The 19,678-nt window shown below is 47.6% G+C and overlaps 1 protein-coding gene across 22 annotated transcripts in view; it reads right to left on the bottom strand.

The window, feature by feature from the left end:
• Positions 1-19,678, bottom strand: part of NCAM1 (neural cell adhesion molecule 1) — a 367,664-nt gene that overhangs the window by 66,299 nt on the left and 281,687 nt on the right. For all 22 annotated transcript variants that reach the window (XM_060399278.1, XM_042232922.1, XM_060399283.1 and 19 more), the window contains 6 exons: positions 8,412-8,486; positions 6,522-6,740; positions 4,379-4,522; positions 3,850-3,987; positions 2,672-2,789; positions 2,078-2,244 (listed from right to left, as the gene is read on the bottom strand). In XM_060399278.1, coding sequence (XP_060255261.1) covers positions 2,078-2,244; positions 2,672-2,789; positions 3,850-3,987; positions 4,379-4,522; positions 6,522-6,740; positions 8,412-8,486 — 861 coding nt within the window. The remainder of the gene's footprint in view (positions 1-2,077; positions 2,245-2,671; positions 2,790-3,849; positions 3,988-4,378; positions 4,523-6,521; positions 6,741-8,411; positions 8,487-19,678) is intronic.

Below are 19,678 nucleotides of genomic sequence, written 5' to 3'. Positions count from 1 at the left end.
GATGTGGATGAACCTAGAGTCTGTCACACACAGTGAAGTGACTCAGAAAGAAAAAACAAATATCGTACATGAACGCATATATATAGAATCTAGAAAGATGGTACTGATGAACCTATTTTCAGGGCAGGAACATAGACGCAGATATAGAGAAAAGACACAGGGTGGGGCAAATTAGAAGATTAGGATGGACATATATACACTATTGTGTGTAACACAGAGAGCTAGTGGGAGTGCTTATAGTTCAGGGAGCTCGCTCAGTGCCCTGTGATGACCTGGACGCGTGGGATGAGGCGGGAGAGGGAAGCGCAAGAGGCAGGGGATATGTATCTACATGTACCTGATTCTTGCTGTCGTACAGCAGAAAGTAACACAACATTGCAAAGGAATTATACTCCAGTTTAAAAATTGTGAAGTGAAGGAGTGTATTAACAAAAGCATCTGTCTTTCATCTAGAAAAACTTAAAATCAGAGTCTGAGGTAAACTAGTCAAAATCAGAGAAAACACTGTCAAGAATATTTTCTAAGAAATTTAGTTGCACTCTCAATTTTGACCCAACTGATAACCTCTTTCTAAGTCCAATTGTCATTAATGAATAAGCATGATTCATCCAGGATAGCAGAAATGCTTGGTTTTCAAAGGTCTGTGTTTATAAACATCAATGCGTTCTCCTTATTAAGCTAAACAAGCAGGTCCCAGGCAAGGCTCCCCAGGCACATGTGCCATAACCAACAGCAAGCTGCATGCATCAGGGATGCCTCTGCAGGGTCTGTAGTCTGGCAGCACCATCTATACTGGACTCCCTTATCTGTGTTTTTAAAAAAGATGAGCAGACAGAGCAGAAAGTCACTAAGTTAAATATCTCTCCACCGCAAATTCGTTTTTCAAAGTCAGGTCAAAATGCATTTCAGCTCTGAGTGAATGGAAGTTAATTGAGTTTACAGAGACAAAGTGAGTAGAGATATAGAGTTCCTTTTCATGACTTTTAGGTCAGGGAAGGAAGAAAGGGAGACAGAGGCAGCCACTTGGTCACTAACACTGAACAAGGGCCTATTTATCATGGGCTTCCCTGGTGGCTCAGACAGTAAGGAATCTGCCTGCAATTCAGGAGACCCAGGCTCAATCCGTGGGTTGGGAAGATCCCCTGGAGAAGCGAATGGCTACCAGTACTCTTCTCTGGAGAATTCCATGGACAGAGGAGTCTGGAGGGCTACAGTTCATGGGGTTACAAAGAGTCAGACACGACTGAGCGAGTAACATTTTCACTTATTATGGAGTCTGGCAGTGTCTGGAGTGCCAGAGATAAAGTGATGTAGAAGGCAGCTGGTGCTCTGCCATCTTGGAGTTCACATGCTTAGCGGACGCAGGAAAAGCAATCCCCCAAACCAGTATGTAAGCGAGATCAGTTCAGGCAAGGAGAAGGGCACTGCAGAAGAGGTCAGTGGAGTGGGTGGGGGCAGTGATAAGGGAGCTGCGTGGGTCAGAGCAGGGAGGGCAGGGTTCACTGAGAAGGTATCTGAAGGATGCGCTGAGATCTGGATAACGGATGAGCAGAGGGCAGCTTGCGGGGGATCTGGCAGAATGAGATTTCAAGTGGAAGAAGCACCTGGAGCAACGTCCCTGAGACAGGGAACACGCTTAGTGTGTCGGAGGGAGAGGAAGGGGGCTTCTGGGGCTGGAGAGCTGTAAGTGTGGAGGGATGATGAGGTTGGGGAGGAAGTCAGGGTGAGCTCAGATATAGCGTCCTGCCCCAAAAGAGGAGTCCGGATTTTATGCCTCTAACAGGAAGCCACTGGAGGATTTGAAACAGAGGAGCGGCATGTAAGGTCATTCCAGCTACTGTGAGTTTGGGAGGCTGCTGAGGGGGACAGTGGGGAGAGGGGGGATCAGGTGGGAGGCCGTCTCATTGACCAGGTGAGGACTAAGATGGCCTGGACTCGGGCTGAGGCGGTGGGAGCTGGAGAGAAGCGGCTGCTTTGGGGGCAGCTTCCCAGGCCAAGTGGACAGGGTCTTGCTGATGGACGGCGTGTGGTCAGAGAAACCGTAGCAGAGCAATGACCTCGACGGCACTGTCCTTACCGAAGACCTTGAGGTGGATGGACGCGTCCTGCTCGCCCGCCTTGTTCTCGGCAATGCAGACGTACTCGGCCTCGTCGCTCTTGTCCACCCTCCTGATGGTCAGCTCGGAGCTGTCGTCGCTGAACAGGTACTTCTCGTCCTCCTCATTCTCTATCTGCTCCCCGTCCCTGCCGGGCACAGAAGCGGGAAGGACCGTGATTCGGATGACAGAGCTAAGAGGCTGATTTTTAGTTCGTTTCTATAAAATGCAGACTGAATGCATGCGGATGACTGAACTTGCACAGAAAGTTAAGACGTTCAGTTGTATTTCTTTCTGTGTGATTCCTTTGACCAAATCTCCGATTTTGCCTAAGGGCTGCAAATGCCATCCTCCAAAACGCCAAAGGGGGTCTCTGATTCTGCCCCACAAACTGAAAATGGAGGAATCCAATGCACACACAAGGCAAGTGGACCTTACTGGAAGAGGCCACGCTGCCCTCGGAGCCGACGGCTCCCAGCTTCCCACCCCATTCCCTTGAAACCCCAGCACAGAGTAGGCCCTGCCAGCTCTCCTCCTCCACTAGCTGGAGAGAAAGGCTCAAGCCAGTGTCTTACTTTGTCCAGCTCATGGTGGGCTCTGGGAAGCCTTCGGCGTTGCACACGAGGGTGACGGACTGGCCGAGGTTGGCGGTGGCATTCACTATGCTCTGTCTGGCCTGGACGGTGGGCGGCACTGAAGGAAAGAAGGGCTGTCAGTGGTGGCTGGGAAAACTTGAAGGGACTCAGTGGCCTGGAGGAGAGGCACTTTTGGGGGACCCCAAGTCAGAGGCTCGGGGGTCTTGGGTAACTGCTGAGCTTTAGTGTAAGGGGTCTAAATGCAGGCGTGCACTAAATAATTACTGTAAACTGGATAAATAATTCACCCACAAGCATGCATGTACTGTTATATGTATAAAAACATATAATAATATTGCTTTTCAATAATACAGATTTAGAAGCTATATTAATGTTTTCCTTATTTTAAAGTGGTATTCAATTTATAGTAGGTATTTATCATTATATATTTTCTCAATCAGTGCATACCCATCTGAACAACTACCATGATTGGCAGAACTTAACATTTAAAGGCGGGCTCTTGATACTGGAAAAAGTTGAACATTTTGGTTCCCAGTGATTAAATGGTTAATACCAATGTGAAATGCACTAGGTCACCAAAGAGTGACATTTCTCTTGGATTGTCCTAAACAACTTTGTGCACAAACTGGTTTTTACCAAAGGAATGAGAAAGAGAGTTTGGCAAAAAATACATATCAATATCCAAGACAATTCAACCATGATTTACTTATTTTCTCAGTACTGACATTATAATTTCCTCTAAACATCTTGTAAATGTCAGATCGATTCCACGGGTGGGTTTATTTGACACTGCAAATTAAGATTCATAAACGCATGGATGGACTATGATTCTGACTATTCTGAGGCCTGAACTGCTGATAAAATTTTCTCTGAACACTGAACCAGGGGACCGACTACAACGTTTCGGTAACATCAAGGACAGTAAAGGATAAGGAAGAATTTACTAGGAAGCACGGGGCAAATTTCTGGTGTTGCGAGATAATGAAGGACATTCCAGAATTGCACCGGAAGTCCCCATAAGTGAGGGAGACCCAAACGGCGTGTCTTTACAAACAAACAAACAAATAAACAAGGCAGAGGACGGGGGTGCGCTGGGGGAAGGGGTGGATGAGCCAAGGTGGGGCCCGTAGAGGGAGCGGAAGGCCGGGTCTCCTTACCATTCACGATGACCTGAATGTCCTTGAAGTTGACCTCCCCGCGGGCCAGGATCCTGCCCTCACAGCGGTAAGTGCCTTCATCTGTTTTCCTGATGCCCCGGATCTGGAGGTAGTTGTTGGCCAGGACTATGAATCGGACTAGAAAAGACAGGAGGCGGGCTTGTCCCAGGATCAAAGGACGGGAGCCTGCAGGCAGGGCCCTGAGCCTTGCCTTTTTCCTACCTTCAGTCTCATGGGGGAGGGTGGAGGGCTGGGAGTGGGGAGGGGCTTTATGCTGAAATAAGATCATATGTCCCTGGCTCCGACACTGAGCCAAGAGCAGAAGTCTGCTGGAAATCTGCATTTTTCTTTGGAGAGAAAGTCAAGTGCCTGAATAGACAAGCTATAGCCACGCAACCGCTAACCTGGAAACGGCAAGCGGTTCTGGGGCACTGGAGTCTGAGTTTGGGGTAGGAGCCTCAGTAGCTGGCGGAGGTGGGAATGCTAAGGGGCTCGGCAGGCCAGGGGAAGGGGCGGCTGCTGGTCTCACCATCTTTTTTCAGGATGACATCTCGGCCTTTGTGCTTCCAGATGATGGTTGGGGGGAGGGAGCTGACCACATCACACACGATCACGGCATCTTCTCCCTCCCTGAACTCCTGTGGGGTTGGCGCGTTCTTGAACATGAGCTTCTCTGAAAGAGGGGCCAGAGGAGAGTGAGGGAAAACAGTGGTTATCCCACAAAAATCCCTTTTCGCTGGTGCCTTACCGCTTGGATTCGAGTCCATATATGCAGCGGTACCCAACAGGGTCCACCCATCACTCGGCCAAACATGCAGGCAAAGCAGATGGCATAAGAAGGGGAATACGTTCAGCTATGTTTGGCAATTAATTCCTACTCAGAGTGCTAAATTTATCACACTCTGTGCAGAAAAGGGTCTACAGAAGGAGAGGTGTGTCCTTACCATGTGGATGGAGCTAATGGGACACAACTCACAGGTAGACTGAACTGGTAGGACATCCACCGTACAGTGAATAGTAGGATCAGTCCTTTCTCTGTCCCCTAGTCTGTCTGACACCCCAACCCCAGCCTATCTATGGCAGAGAGAATTTTGAAGACTAGAACAGGAAAGGCAGGCTTATGGCAACAAATTCTGTGGCAATCAATACTGTTCCATTAGCGGTCACCCACCATTACCCTGGCCAGCAGGACAGACGCATGATAATAAGATAATGAGATGCCACCTTTAGACTGGCTTCAGCGGCGATGGGAACCACCTGCTCTGAGTGGCACAGTGCTCAGATAATAACTCCTCCCACCCCACTGAGCCTTTGAACTCCACTGCCAGCAGGAAAGACTGAAATAACAGGGGTAAACTGAGGTGTGAAATAGTCAGTCAACACTTGGGGAAGGGCGAGGGGAACACACACCCTCTGGGAATGGTGTAATGTGAATTTAGAGAGTCAGGCCAGGGCGAGGTAGCTGTGACCAGCACGGACACAGCTGTGAGTCTGGAGTTGGCCAAGGATCCTTTAAAATCACACTGGATGGAAGAGAGGATATATGTATACACATGGCTGATTCACTTTGCTGTAGAGCAGAAACCAATACAACAGTGTAAAGCAGCTATACGCCAATAAAAAAATACATTAATACAAATCCCGATATAACCTACATGTGTGTTAAAAAGGCACTAAAATATAACAAGTTTTTAGAAAACATACTGATAACATATTTTTTAAAATTTTCCTTTAGTTTTAATTTATTTATTGTTGGCTGCACTGGGTCTTTGTTGCTGCAGGGGCTACACTCTCATTGTGGTGGCTGCTTTTGTTGCAGAGGACTCATATGAAAAGACCTTGATGCTGGGTAAGATTGAGGGCAGGAGCAGAAGGGGACAACAGAGGGTGAGATGGTTGGATGGCATCACCACCTTGATGGACATGAGTTTGGGTGGGCTCTGGGAGTTGGTGTTGGACAGGGAGAGGTGGTGTGCTGCAGCTCATGGGGTCGCAGAGTCAGACACAACTGAGGGACTGAACTGAACAGGTTTTCGAGTGTGCAGGCTTTAGCAGCTGTGGCTCACAGGCTAAGTTGCTCTGCAGCATGTGGCATCTTCCCCTACCAGGGAATGAACCCACAGCCCCTGCACTGGCAGGTAGACTCTTAACCACTGGACCACTACGGAACTCCCTGATAAAAATCTTATTTGCATAGAGTGTGTGCGCATGTGCTAAGTCGCTTCAGTCGTGTCTGACTCTCTGTGACTCTGTGGACTGTAGCCCGCTAGGCTCCTCTGTCCATGGGATTCTCTAGGCAAGAATACTGGAGTGGGTTGCCATGCCAGGGAATCTTCCTGACCCAGGAATCAGACCCAAGTCTCTTACATCTCCTGCACTGGCAGGCAGATCCCTTACCACTAGCACCACATGGAAAATGTTTGTATAGCGTACCTCATGAAATAATAAATCTAGTTTGAAACCACCCCCCACCCCCGCCAAAAAAAAAACCCACCAAAAACAAGCAAAAGAACCCACATTGGAGCTCTTATCTTGATGCAAAAAAGACCTAGAGAAAAGTAGAAAAGAGCCCGGTCAAGCCCTCTATTCCACCCCACTCTCTGCTGCCCATGTTGTCTTCCCGGCCAAAGGAGAGGTCAGGGAATACAGAAGGAGAAGGAAGGGGGTCTTACGGAAGATCTTCACGTTGACTGTGGCCTCTGACTCGGTGCCATCCTCCGCAGTGACCACGCACTTGTAGATGCCGGCATCATCGATGTTGGCGTTGTAGATGGTGAGGGTGGAAGAGGAGTCATCGTTCCATACCACCGAGATCCGCTGCTGGTTTGGGGTGAGCTTCTCTCCATTGGGGGAGAACCAGGAGATGTCTTTATCTTTGGCATCTCCGGCCACTAAAGAGGGAGAGATAATTTTCAAACCACTGATGCTGAAAAGACAAAGACACCTCCAGGAAACAGTAGGTAGCTGATAAGAGCTACTGAGCAAGAGCTCTGCTGAGGGGGGAGGTGTGCGTGCGCCTGTGTGTGACCACTCACGTTGATCACTTCTGCATTTACTTGCTATGTATTAGTATTTGGAAAGAACTCAACAAACACTGATGCTGATATTTCTCATAGTGGGCCTAACCCTGGTGAAAGGAGAGATATTTATTGAGGACCTACTGTGTGCAGGCACTGAACTAGTAGCTTATAGCCTCGCAGGATGGGGGGCAAAGGGAGTTCGTATCCAGGATCTGAGCTCAAGCGCTAGTTGGTTAATCAACTCATCAGCTTGTTGATGATGTCTCCTATATAGAAGATGAGATACCGGCTAGTCTCTGAGTATAAATTCCAACGACTTTTGCTCCACCATCTGCCTGCACAAACTAGCGTTTCAGCACTCCCCCCAGCCTCAGACAGGCAAACACATCTGCTGAAATGCTTCAAAGAAGGGAGCCAGCATTGCCCATCATCCCTTCCCCAGGCAGCTCAGAGGCTAGGATGCTGCTGCTGCTGAGCTGTCCAGACACTGAGCCGTAACAAGGGCTCTGGGATCCTGGACGGTTCTTGCACAGAGTTCTCTCTGCCCAGTGCCCTTCCCCCGCTGGCACCCCCACCCCACCACCTGGCACAGATGCTTAGTGTAGAAATGGAGCAGCCTTCCTTTCAGGGCCCATCATGTTTTCAACAAATATCGCTCTTTGCAAGATGCGCTGTGGGCTCCACGGCTGTATCTCTAGCTCGTTTCAATGGCTGTAATGAGGCAAAGCTGGAGGGAAGACATCCAGCGGCCACGAGCCGCCTCATCCTGCGCAAATCATGACAGCGTTTCAAACCCCTCCCTGCCAAAAGCGGCATGCTGGATGTCAGCTTACACCTAGCTCAGCTCTTTCCTGGTCCTTTCATGTTTCAAATCCCAGGCATGTCACATACAGAGACTCCAGAACCTCACAGGAAGCCTTTCCTCTGCGGACATTTCCCGATAATTAGCTGAGCTGTGGAAATGGGGCATGTTTTCTAAACAAAAGACAAGGACACCAGGTTCGACAAATTCTGAGCTCTGGTGCGGGCAACGGGACAGAATATTGGAATTGACTGGAGAGCTGGGAAACCCAGGAAACCTGTTCTCACCACAAAAGAGATGCTGGCACTCAGCTTTCTTTCAGGCACGTTTTAGGACTTCTTGTATTTTCCTTCTCTGGGAGATTCTAATAATCCAGATACTGACCCGCTGAAGCATTCGTTCTGAAGCAGTCCTGCTCCCCAGTGTCATTCACGGAACTCTGGAGGCACCCAGGGCAGGGGTCTGGGGGCTGTGCTGACTTTCCCATGGAAATCCCTTGATCTCCATCACCAGGCGGATGTCCACAGGGCACATTTCACTGTACTGGGGCAAACTTGGTTTGGGGAAGGGAGACAATCTGAACACTTCCCTGGATCTCAGGTCACCCTGTGACAGGGTCACAGGGTCACAGGTCACAGGGTCACTGAGATTCCAGGCACACCATCAGCCCAGCAGACACAGCTGTGACCTCTGCCCTGCAGGGTAGGTTTCCTGAGACGCAGGGTGATGGGGGTACTTGCCTTGGCACAGGAAGAACTTCGACTCTCCCACGCTGATTTCCCCTTGGCTGGGAACAATATCCACTTGCAGAGAAACTGAAAAAGACAAAAAGTCCAGTTTAAACGCGCGTTTGCAGTTTTGAGACAGAAACCAGAGCTTTCATTAAAAAATGGAGTCTCCTCGCGCACTTCCAGAAAGAGTGAAGAGAGGAGGTTATTTGGGTTTTGAGAACGTATCATCACAGTTCCTCACGCCAAAGCCAGGAATGGACACGATCCAGGTCATTTCACGTGCAACTGCTGTCTTCTATCAGATGGTGCAGGCCGCCCAGGAGACCTGGAGTAAACTCTGCCCTAAATGTTCCTGACCCCGTGAGAAGCCTTAGGGTCCTGCTTCCAAACAGCAGCACTTCATTCATGGAAATAGCAGCCCAGCTAGTTCCACGTGGACCATCAACCTGAAGGGTCCCCACAGCTGTGTTCAGAGGGAAGCCTGCTGTTCACAACCCTGCACAGGGCTTCCTGCCACTTCCCCACACCATAGAGCCTAATCACCACAAAGGATTCGACGTGAAGATCCAACCTGGTTTTGGGGGAGGGGATGCCAAGCAAATGCTCATCTACTTCACGACTATAGGACCAATCCATCTCTTTGCGTCAGAGGAGACAGTGATCAAGCATGGTCACCCCGATCAGTCAGTCACTCTTCTGCAATGCTGGAGTCTCTGCCTTGTGGTCCCCCTGTATCCCTTGGCTACTACACTACACTCGATTTGAATACCCATAGGCTCTATCCGGCTGTCCAGGTGGTGCTAGTGGTAAAGAGCCTGCCTGCCAATGCAGGAGACATGAGAGACGCGGGTTCAATCTCTGGGTTAGGAAGATGCCCCTGGAGGAGGGCATGAAACCCACTCCAGTATTCTTGCCTGGAGACTCCCATGGGAAGAGGAGCCTGGCGGGCTGTAGTCCACAGGCTTGCAAAGAGGTGGTCACGACTGAAGCAACTCAGCCATGCACGCACGCATGCTCTATCCGTCCACTCCACCCATTAAGACAAAACACATCGCACCAGATCGCATGGATTCCTGTATTCACCGGGTTCCTCGATTATCTGCTTAAGTCAGATAACCACTGCTCATGAAAATGTATTCTCAGGGTAGGAGAAGTGCTATTATTCATTGGGATCCAACTTCTTTCTGCCTTTCCTCCTCTTAGCTAAAGCAAATCAGCAAGCTAAAGGCTAATGGACATTTGGTTGAATGCATGAAGCGCCTGCAAGCCACTATGAAGGAGGGGCCTGGACAAAACAGAGCGAGTAATAGAGACTCAGCAAGCCCTTCCTTTTAACAGCCATTTTCTCTGCACAGTAGAGCAGAGGGAATACTCGTTGCCATGGTGACGGGCTTGCAGGCAGAGCCGTTGTGGGTCTCAGTCTGTGCTCATTTGATGAAGCAACCATGGTTGTACTTCGTGAAACACAGGGCTCAAAGGGCCTGCTTGGGGCGGGCAAGGGGGAGCGTGGGGGAACATATCTACCAGGGGCACAGCCTTCCTTGCCATCCTATGGACAAAGCAGCCCACGGAAAAACCCAGCAAAGGCTGCAGGGAAAGGGATGGTTTGGTGGGACAGGAATGGAATAGGGAGGGGTGAGAAATCAGGAACTGGCTGGGTGAGGATGCTGAGTGCGCCACTCTGAGAATATGAAGCAGGAATCCAGAGGCTTCCAAATGCCAGCTCAGAAGAAATATGATAGGAATGGAGGGGCCGCCTGTCAGCAGTCGGTTTGCTTCTGATTACTCATGTGAGACCCAGGACAGAATTCTTCCTGAGGGCAATGAAAGGTCTTCCCCCTACCTTTCCTGAATTTCGCCCGTAGTGTGCAGTGCTACAGTGGATTATTTTTTTTAACTTTTAAAAATTAATTAATGTATTTTAATTGGAGGCTAATGATTTTACAATATTGTGGTTTTTGCCATACATCGACATGAATCAGCCATGGGTGTACATGTGTTCCCCATCCTGAACCCCCCCCCCCCCATCCCATCCCTCAGGGTCATCCCAGTGCACCAGCCCTGAGCACCCTGTCTCATGCATCGAACCTGGACTGGCGATCTGTTTCACGCGACAGTGGATTATAATGTGGGGGCCACAGCACTGGGGTCGGGGGGGCAGGTGTGCCTGGTTGTGGCTGCTTTCTTCCCTCACTCTCCTCTGGATGGATTCTGAATGGACCTGAGCAGGAGGAGTCCCAACCATCACCAGTCCCACCTCCTCATTTTCTGGTCAGAAAAGAGTGGTAGGGACTTCCCTGGTGGTCCAGTGGTTAAGAATCTGCGTCGCAATGCAAGGGATATGGGTTTGATCCCTGGCTGGGGAACTAAGATCCGACATGTGTTGGACCAACTAAGCCCTCAGGCCACAGCTAGAGACCCTGAGTGCCACAATGAAAGATTGTGCGTGCTGCAACTAAGACTCAACGAAGCCAAACAAATAAATATTAAAAAAAAACAACATTTTTTTAAATTAAAAAAAGAAAAGACAGGTAAAGTGACTTCCCTAAGGTCACCTCTAGTGAGGGCCAGTGTGGCCCCAGAGTGCAGGCCACCTGGCTCCCAGGCAAGTGTTCTTTCCATTACATAATACTGTCTCTGCCAGTAGAAGATAAAGAATCGGATACACATCCCTTAACAGAAGAGACCAAGTCTGTGGTTTATTGGGGGAGCACAGGGCCCTATAGGAGAGGGCTATACACCAGTGCCACCCATCTCAAGGCTACCTGGACCTTTTTAATCCCTATCTGTGGCTCATACTCTACAGAACAACAGGCCTATGAAGCCCAGAAGCTGAGCCTTGGCCACCCGTTGCTGAAGTTATGGTCCTTTCTGGAGTTTACTGGGGCATTCTTTGGAGAATTAGAGGCATGTTTCTAGCTTGGAAAGTGCACTGGGCCATATGCTATGTATTAGCAGCCAGCTTCAACATATGGATCCTGTTACTCTCACAGAGCCCTTATTGCTTTCAGAAGGATTTTCTTATCCCAAGTGAAAGAGCAGCCTTCATTTTTTTCAGCTCTTTTCAAACAGAACATGACTCTCAAGGGGCAGGAGAACACGGCAAGGCTGAAGAGTTTCCATCCTCGAATATGGCCGGTATCTATCTCTGGGCCATGGATAGAAATGAGAAACGAGCATTACCAAGGAATTCCCAGCTCCCCCAGATCCCAGCCACACATTTATCATCACAGACATTTTTTAAAGAAGAGATATCCATTCAGACGCCTGCCCTTTTGCACACATGGAGAAGACAGTGATTTCTCCTTCTAGACACCAGTCAAAGCCAGGCCAGAGGAAGCCCAGACTCTCTGGAAACTCAACGCTTGGATGTTTTCCACTGGAGTACAATGGCTGATTATTCTCCCCCAAATGCAAAACCATGAATTATTAGGTTTAATAACAGTGAGTGGAAATCCTGCTCCAAGTCCCAAACTCCTTCCCTCCACTTCTTGTGGCCTTTTCCTTTCTTACGGTATTAGTCTTCTCACTGTTTCAAATAAAAATTCCTGTCTTGACTTTCACCTTTCTCCAGTTGCAAATATAACTGTAATTTCCTCACCAGGCCTCACTCAGACCCTTTAGAGGAACTCTGAAAATATTTCTCCCAGAAAAAGTATCTCATTTTTTGCTTTGCAGAAACATTCTCTGCAGAAACATGGTGTGTTATCTAGTCATCTTAGATGCATCCAAAGATACATGCTTATAAACACAGGTGGCTGGCTGGGACCCTGGGGTAGGTTGTCAATGTCCTCCCATTATGGAAGACGGTATGGAGATTCCTCAAAAAATTAGGAATAAAACTACCATATAACCCAACAACCCCACTGCTGCTGCTGCTAAGTCGCTTCAGTCGTGTCCGACTCTGTGCGACCCCATAGATAGCAGCCCACCAGGTTCCCCCGTCCCTGGGATTCTCCAGGCAAGAACACTGGAGTGGGTTGCCATTTCCTCCTCCAATGCATGAAAGTGAAAAGTGAAAGTGAAGTCGCTCAGTCGTGTCCGACTCTTAGTGACCCCATGGACTGCAGCCCACCAGGCTCCTCTGTCCATGGAATTTTCCAGGCAAGAGTACTGGAGTGGGGTACCATTGCCTTCTCCACAACCCCACTATTAGGCATATACCCCAAGGAAACCATAATTGAAAAAGACACATGTACCCATCACAGCATATCTACACTAGCTAGGACGTGGGAACTACCTAGATGTTCGTCGACAGATGAATGGACAAAGAAGCTGTGGTACATATATACAATGGAATATTACTCAGCTATAAAAAGGAACACATTTGAGTCAGTTCTAATGAAGTAGATGGACCCAGAGCCTATTGCACAGGGTGAAATGAGTCACAGAGAGAAAACAACTATTAACACAAACACACATGGGATTTAGAAGGATGGTATTATGAACCTATCTGCAGGGTGGTACTGGAGATGCAACCAGAGACCAGGCCTCCGGACATGGCAGTGGGGGAGGGCGAGGGCGGGCGAACAGGGAGAGCAGCCTGCAAACACGCACGCGAGCGCATGTGGAACAGCCAGCCAGCGAGGATTTGCTGTAAGACTCCACGACTCCGGGACCTCAACCCGGGGATTTGTGACAACTCGGAGGGGTGGGGTGGGGTGGGAGGGAGTTCCCAGAGGGAGGGGACATAGGCATACTTATGGCGAATTCATGTTGACAGAAACAGTACACTACTGTAAAGCAATTATCTTTCAATAAAAAATATACTAAAGAAAAAAAAAAAGAGCCCATCCCCTCCCCCCACCCCCGCCCCTCCCAAGGCCTCAGGAAGCTGGTTCAAACTTTCTGGTTTACAAAACACACTTTGTTATTTCCCCTGAGACTCCTGATAGTTCTGAGATATAAAAAGGCCCATAGGATTATTCTGAAAGAGATGGGAATACCAGACCACCTAACCTGCCTCTTGAGAAACCTGTATGCAGGCCAGGAAGCAACAGTTAGAACTGGACATGGAACAACAGACTGGTTCCAAATAGGAAAAAGAGTACATCAAGGCTGTATATTGTCACCCTGCTTACTTAACTTCTATGCAGAGTACATCATGAGAAACGCTGGGCTGGAAGAAGCACAAGCTGGAATCAAGATTGCCAGGAGAAATATCAATAACCTCAGATATGCAGATGACACCACCCTTATGGCAGAAAGTGAAGAGGAGCTAAAAAGCCTCTTGATGAAAGTGAAAGAGGAGAGTGAAAAAGTTGGCTTAAAGCTCCACATTCAGAAAATCATGGCATCTGGTCCCATCACTTCATGGGAAATAGATGGGGAAACAGTGGAAACAGTGTTAGACTTTATTTTTGGGGGCTCCAAAATCACTACAGATGGTGACTGCAGCCATGAAATTAAAAGACGCTTACTCCTTGGAAGAAAAGTTGTGACCAATCTAGATAGCATATTCAAAAGCAGAGACATTACTTTGTCAACAAAGATCCGTCTAGTCAAGGCTATGGTTTTTCCTGTGGTCATGTATGGATGTGAGAGTTGGACTGTGAAGAAAGCTGAGCGCCAAAGAATTGATGCTTTTGAACTGTGGTGTTGGAGAAGACTCTTGAGAATCCCTTGGACTGCAAGGAGATCCAACCAGTCCATTCTGAAGGAGATCAGCCCTGGGATTTCTTGGGAAGGAATGATGCTAAAGCTGAAACTCCAGTACTTTGGCCACGTCATGCCAAGAGTTGACTCATTGGAAAAGATTCTGATGCTGGGAGGGATTGGGGGCAGGAGGAGAAGGGGACAACCGAGGATGAGATGGCTGGATGGCATCACTGACTCGATGGACGTGAGTCTGAGTGAGCTCCGGGAGTTGGTGATGGACAGGGAGGCCTGGCGTGCTGCGATTCATGGGGTCGCAAAGAGTCAGACATGACTGAGCGACTGAACTAAACTGAACTGAGGATTGTCCTCATGCTACAAAAGAGAGAATGAAAGCTGAGAAATGAAATAACCTGCCCAGGGCAACTCAGCTAGTAAGTAGTAAAAGTCAAGATTAAAAGTTATCTAATTTCAAGACTCCAGCCTTTCTCCCTACACTTCACAGCTATCATTAATCTTTTGTTGGCTTCCTAATGGCCTCATTATTATTATTACCTGTTCAGTTACTGCTCTTTCTAAATTATGGGCTAGAAAACATCATCAAGTTATTGTCATCATGTCTACCCCAGTTAATTATAACTGGCCTCTCTGTTCAGAGAGAACCACAGCACTGTGTGTGCAGGCTCAGTCGCTAAGTTGTGATCAACTCCTTGCTGCCCCATGGACTGCAGCCCGCCAGGTTTCTCTGTCCATGGGATTCTCCAGGCAAGAATACTGGAGTGCGTTGCTATTTCCTACTCCAGGGGAATCTTCCCAACCCAGGGATCAAACCTATGCCTCTTGAGTTTCCTGCATTGGCAGGTGGATTCTTTACCACTGCGCCATCTGGGAAGCCCAATTATAGCATTAAAATTCCTATTTTTACAGATGGGGAAGTGGAGGCTCAGAGCTCTGCTGCTGCTAAGTTGCTTCAGTCGTGTCTGACTCTGTGCGACCCCACAGATGGCAGCCCACCAGGCTCCCCCATCCCTGGGATTCTCCAGGCAAGAACACTGGAGTGGGTTGCCATTTCCTTCTCCAATGCATGAAAAGTGAAAGTGAAGTCGCTCAGTCGTGTCCGACTCTTCGCGACCCCATGGACTGCAGCCCACCAGGCTCCTCCATCCATGGGATTTTCCAGGCAAGAGTACTGGAGTGGGGTGCCATTGCCTTCTCCACTCAGAGCCCTATGTAATGGTAATGATGGATCAAGATTCAAACCCAGGCCAAATGACTTCCAAAGCCCCAGCCATTTCTCTCACCCTGTTCTATCCCTTGCAAACAGACAGAAAAAGCCTCTCTTGAGAATGGAATGAGTTACTTCTCCACATCTCATTTAGAAAATAAAATAACCCTGTGAGAGATGCATATGTTTTAAAATGTGTTTTCTACCTAAATGTCTTTAAAAAATGTATGTCTTGTTCTGAAAGATATGACAACTTGTTTAGCAAACAGCCTCAGGTGGAAGTTCTGTGATTTTCAAACTCCCTCGCAGAAGCAAGCTATGAGGTCTTAGTTGCTGAAGAAAAGGGAACTGAAATTTCAGTTCTAAAATGTGCTCAGGCACTTATCAGAAGAGATGGGATCTTCTAAGCAAAACAACAGGAAAAGTAAATTCTGATTTCAAAATGGGGTCCATAGATTTCACCTGAGTTGTTAGCAACTTCTTGCACCCGTTCAATTTCATTGCTCTTTTCAGAATCTTCCTGGAGGAGGAAATGACAATCCACTCCAGTACTATCACCTGGAAAATCCCATGGACAGAGGAGCCTGGTAGGCTACAGTCCATGGGGTCGCAAAGAGTCGGACACGACTGAGCGACTTCACTTCACTTTCAGAACCTTACATGCTTGAGGAAGTAGGAGCTGAAAGCAGCAAGTGAGCCCAGGTCTCTCCCATAACTGGCCAACAGTACTTTCTTGTTAAGTGATTATAAGACATTGGCTCCTGAGAAAGTCTAACTGCAGAGTTGTGGCAGGCCCAGGGCCAAGGTAGGCACACCTGAGGAGCATGCCCTGATCATCAATCAAGAGCTGGGTGAATGACGGAGGATGAATTTGATTAGTGACTGTGTATCAGACAAAGAGATCTTCAGAACCTGTTTAATAAAGGCTAAGGATTTTCTTAAAAAAGGCATCAAAGTCTAGTTCTACATTTATTTTGTCAGCTATTGTTCTAGAAATGAGTCTTAAATAGCACTGTACTTAACCACTAAAGGAGACTTATTTTTTTACTTTCCAAACTATGCTAAAGTGTCTTTCTTTTGATGGACCTGTGGGAAATTCAGATGTCAGAATAGGAGCATAATAACTAAGGTATCCCCCATGTGCCCAGACAGTCTGCCTCATGGCCAGCAAAGTACACGAGTGGAGATAAGAGGGTGACTTCACGGATAAATCAAAAAACTCAATGAACACAAAACCAAGACTAACACAGCGACCCTGCAGAGCGGGGAATGCCGTGGACTCTGGGCCAACTCCCAGCGCTTAGCAGTCTAAGCCTGGCCAAGTTATTTACCTCTTGGAGCCTGTTTCCTTATCCGTTAAATGAGGACTGACAGAACCCTTATCAGAGGGCTGTTGGAAAGATAAGATGAATTAATACATGTAGAATAGTCTCTGGCACCTAATACACATTTCATATTTGTTGTGTATTATTAATAAGCCTCTATCAATAACCCTTTCCAAGGACATTATTTTGATTACTATTCTTGCAAAAAGTTATGTTTACCTTTATGGTTTTAGATAAAGTAACCTTCCGAATGAGCCATGTGGTGGTCAGGTGGACCGATTCCATGCTCTACATTACTTTAAGATATTTATTTTGCCTGTCAGAACGTCACTGGTATAAAAGATGACTGAACCCAATCAAAGCCAGAAAACCAATAATGTAGGCACAATAGCCAAGTCGCTTCACCTGTTTTCTTATCTGTAAAATAGGGATGATGATAAAATTGAATTCGTGTTGTTGGACTGTCATGCGAATTAAACAGTCAGGAAAGAGTTGTGGTTAGGAAGTCAGGATATGGAGTCAGAGAGGCTGGGGTCCAAATTCCAACTCTAATCCTGAATTCTCAGGAGAATCTCAGAACCTGTTCTCTGTATTTGTGATTGGCCATAACAACTTGGTTGATCTCATGGGGATGTTGAGATGATTTAGAAAGGTATGTAAAGTTCCAAACACAAGGTCAGACTGTGCTGGTTGTGTTTTAAATGATAGTACATGTATGACAGTACTTTGACATCATACACACACACCCACATATACATTCACACACACCCCCTAAACAAAATACCCTATAATGTTGGTAATGAGAATGGGATAGCAGGAGCCTCTTGTAGACTACTGTATTCAACTGTCCAAAGTCTATTAAGGGAAGTGTGTGTGTCTGTGTGTGTGAGATTTATCCAGTTGCAGCCAGTGAGGGCTATTCTTCATTGTCATGGTGGGGGGGGGGGCCTTCTCATTTCAGTGGCCTCTCTCGCTGGGCAGCACAGGCTCCAGGTGTGTGGGCTTCAGAAGTGGCAGCTTATGGGCTCTGCAGTGCTGGCGCAGTAGTTGTGGCGCAAGGGCTTAGCTGTTTCGTAGCACGTGGGATCTTCTCGGACCAGGGATTGAATCGGTGTCCCTAGCATTTCAAGGCAGATTCTTAACCGCTGGACCACCAGGGAAGCTCCTGTATTTTTATCTATGTGTATGTATGATACATACAAGATCCACTAGATAAGCCAGTGTGTGTGTATATGAATAGAATAATTCAACATGTCAAATTGCTGTTTCTGGAAGAAGCAGCTGGACATAGGTAAATTTATCTCATTTTGGGAGAGAAAAACAAATAAAACAATTTAAGGTTGACAAAGGATTCGCATGTCACATCCTTGACAAGTGAGTCTCACAATTCTGGCTTCAGCTCCTGTTAACAGCAGTTGAGCAGAAGAAAACGCAGTAGACTGTTTTACTTTCAAACATCAACACAAGAGTTATATGTCAGTTTAAAGGAACTATAAAACACACACTCTTATACATTTTGGCTTCTGGTTCTGTATACTGGGCTTCCCTGGTGGCTCAGAGGGTAAAGCGTCTGCCTACACTGCAGGAGATCAGAGCTGGATCCCTGGGTCGGGAAGATCCCTTGGAGAAGGCAATGGCAACCCACTCCAGTACTCTTGCCTGGAGAATCCCATGGATGGAGAAGCCTGGTAGGCTACAGTCCATGGGGTCACCAAGAGTCGGCCACGACTCAGCGACTTCACTTTCACTTTCTGTATACTGGCATAACGGCAGGCCATATTCTGATTGCACTGGAAGCATCCTCGCTGTCTAAAGTGGGTTCACAGCAGCAACCAAAATCATCCAGGACTCATACTCAGGGCTGCCAGTTCTAGTTAGGGTCCCATCCATGTAAATGCTGAGAATTCTATGTAATTTCCATTTACATCAAAACACCCGGAAATTATCTACCTGGGGTTTCTAAGCCAACTGAGATAAGTTTATAACCAAACCCTTGAGAAACCCTCTGTGTGCAGTCCCCACAGGACCCTGGGTCCCTGGCTTCCCCCAGTATGTCAGCCAGCTTAGAGAGTGAAGGAAGCCCTCAAGAAAGCTGCGGTCTTCCCTGGCTGACAATACCAGCATTCAGCAGACTTGCGAGAACAGAACTCAAGACTGGAGGAGGAAGAGAAGGCGGCTCTTGGTGGCGATGGTGGTGGCGGCGGCTCTATGGTTTAATGCCTTAATGCCTTTTAAATGGAGAAACCAGAACTGTACAAAGACAACCATATAGACAAGTTGCAAGCAAGATACAGATTTTTCTAAACCAAACTCAACTTCGCTCATATACCAAGTGGGTTTCCCATGCCAGTCACTTTAATAAAGCCACCAAAACTGGAGAATGTTTCATTACAAAAGTGATGCGATGAGAATTCCTGATGAAAATTCTCTTTAATCTCCTCAAACCTCAGGACTCTTCCAGAGTGACTGGGGGAGGTGTGAGAAAGGGGAACATAACTTCAGAATTCTTAAGCTTTCTATGTAGTATGATAATACAGTTGATGTGTGTGCAGGCTCAGTTGCTACGTCATGACCAACTCTCTGCAACCCCATGGACTTAGCCCTCCAGGCTCCTCTGCCTATGGCATTTTCCAGGCAAGAATGCTGGAGTGGGTTGCCATTTTCTTCTTCAAGTGATCTTTCAGACCCAGGGATTGAACCTGTGTCTCCTTCATTGGCAGGCGGGTTCTTTACCACTGGGCCACCGGGAAGCCCAATAGAGTTGATATTATAAAATTACACTAAGGAAGAGAAAGTGTTACACATCGCTATACAACTGAAGTTTAGATGATTAATCTGATATCCTGTTACCCCAAATAATCTATCCTATGAAATTCTAGTAGCCAAACAACAGAAACCAACTCTATTTCTTAGCAAAATAAATGATGAGAGTTGCTGGGAACCAGGAATAACTGGGTCCTGGCTCTGTTCCACGGGGCTGGCTTCAACTCAGAACACAGAGGCAAGGCAGATAAGGGCTTCAGCTTTCTTGCCTTCCAAAGTTCCCTGGGTCAAAGTAGCGTTCCACTGGGTCTGATTGGATGGTTTCGTTTTATAGAACTAAGTCAGTGGTTTCAAACCATGGTGGTTAC

This window comes from Ovis aries, chromosome 15 (assembly GCF_016772045.2).
Source record: "Ovis aries strain OAR_USU_Benz2616 breed Rambouillet chromosome 15, ARS-UI_Ramb_v3.0, whole genome shotgun sequence".
Lineage (NCBI taxonomy): Eukaryota > Metazoa > Chordata > Mammalia > Artiodactyla > Bovidae > Ovis > Ovis aries.
Note: the sequence above shows the minus strand (reverse complement) of the source record. Positions and strands in the feature narration are given on the sequence as shown.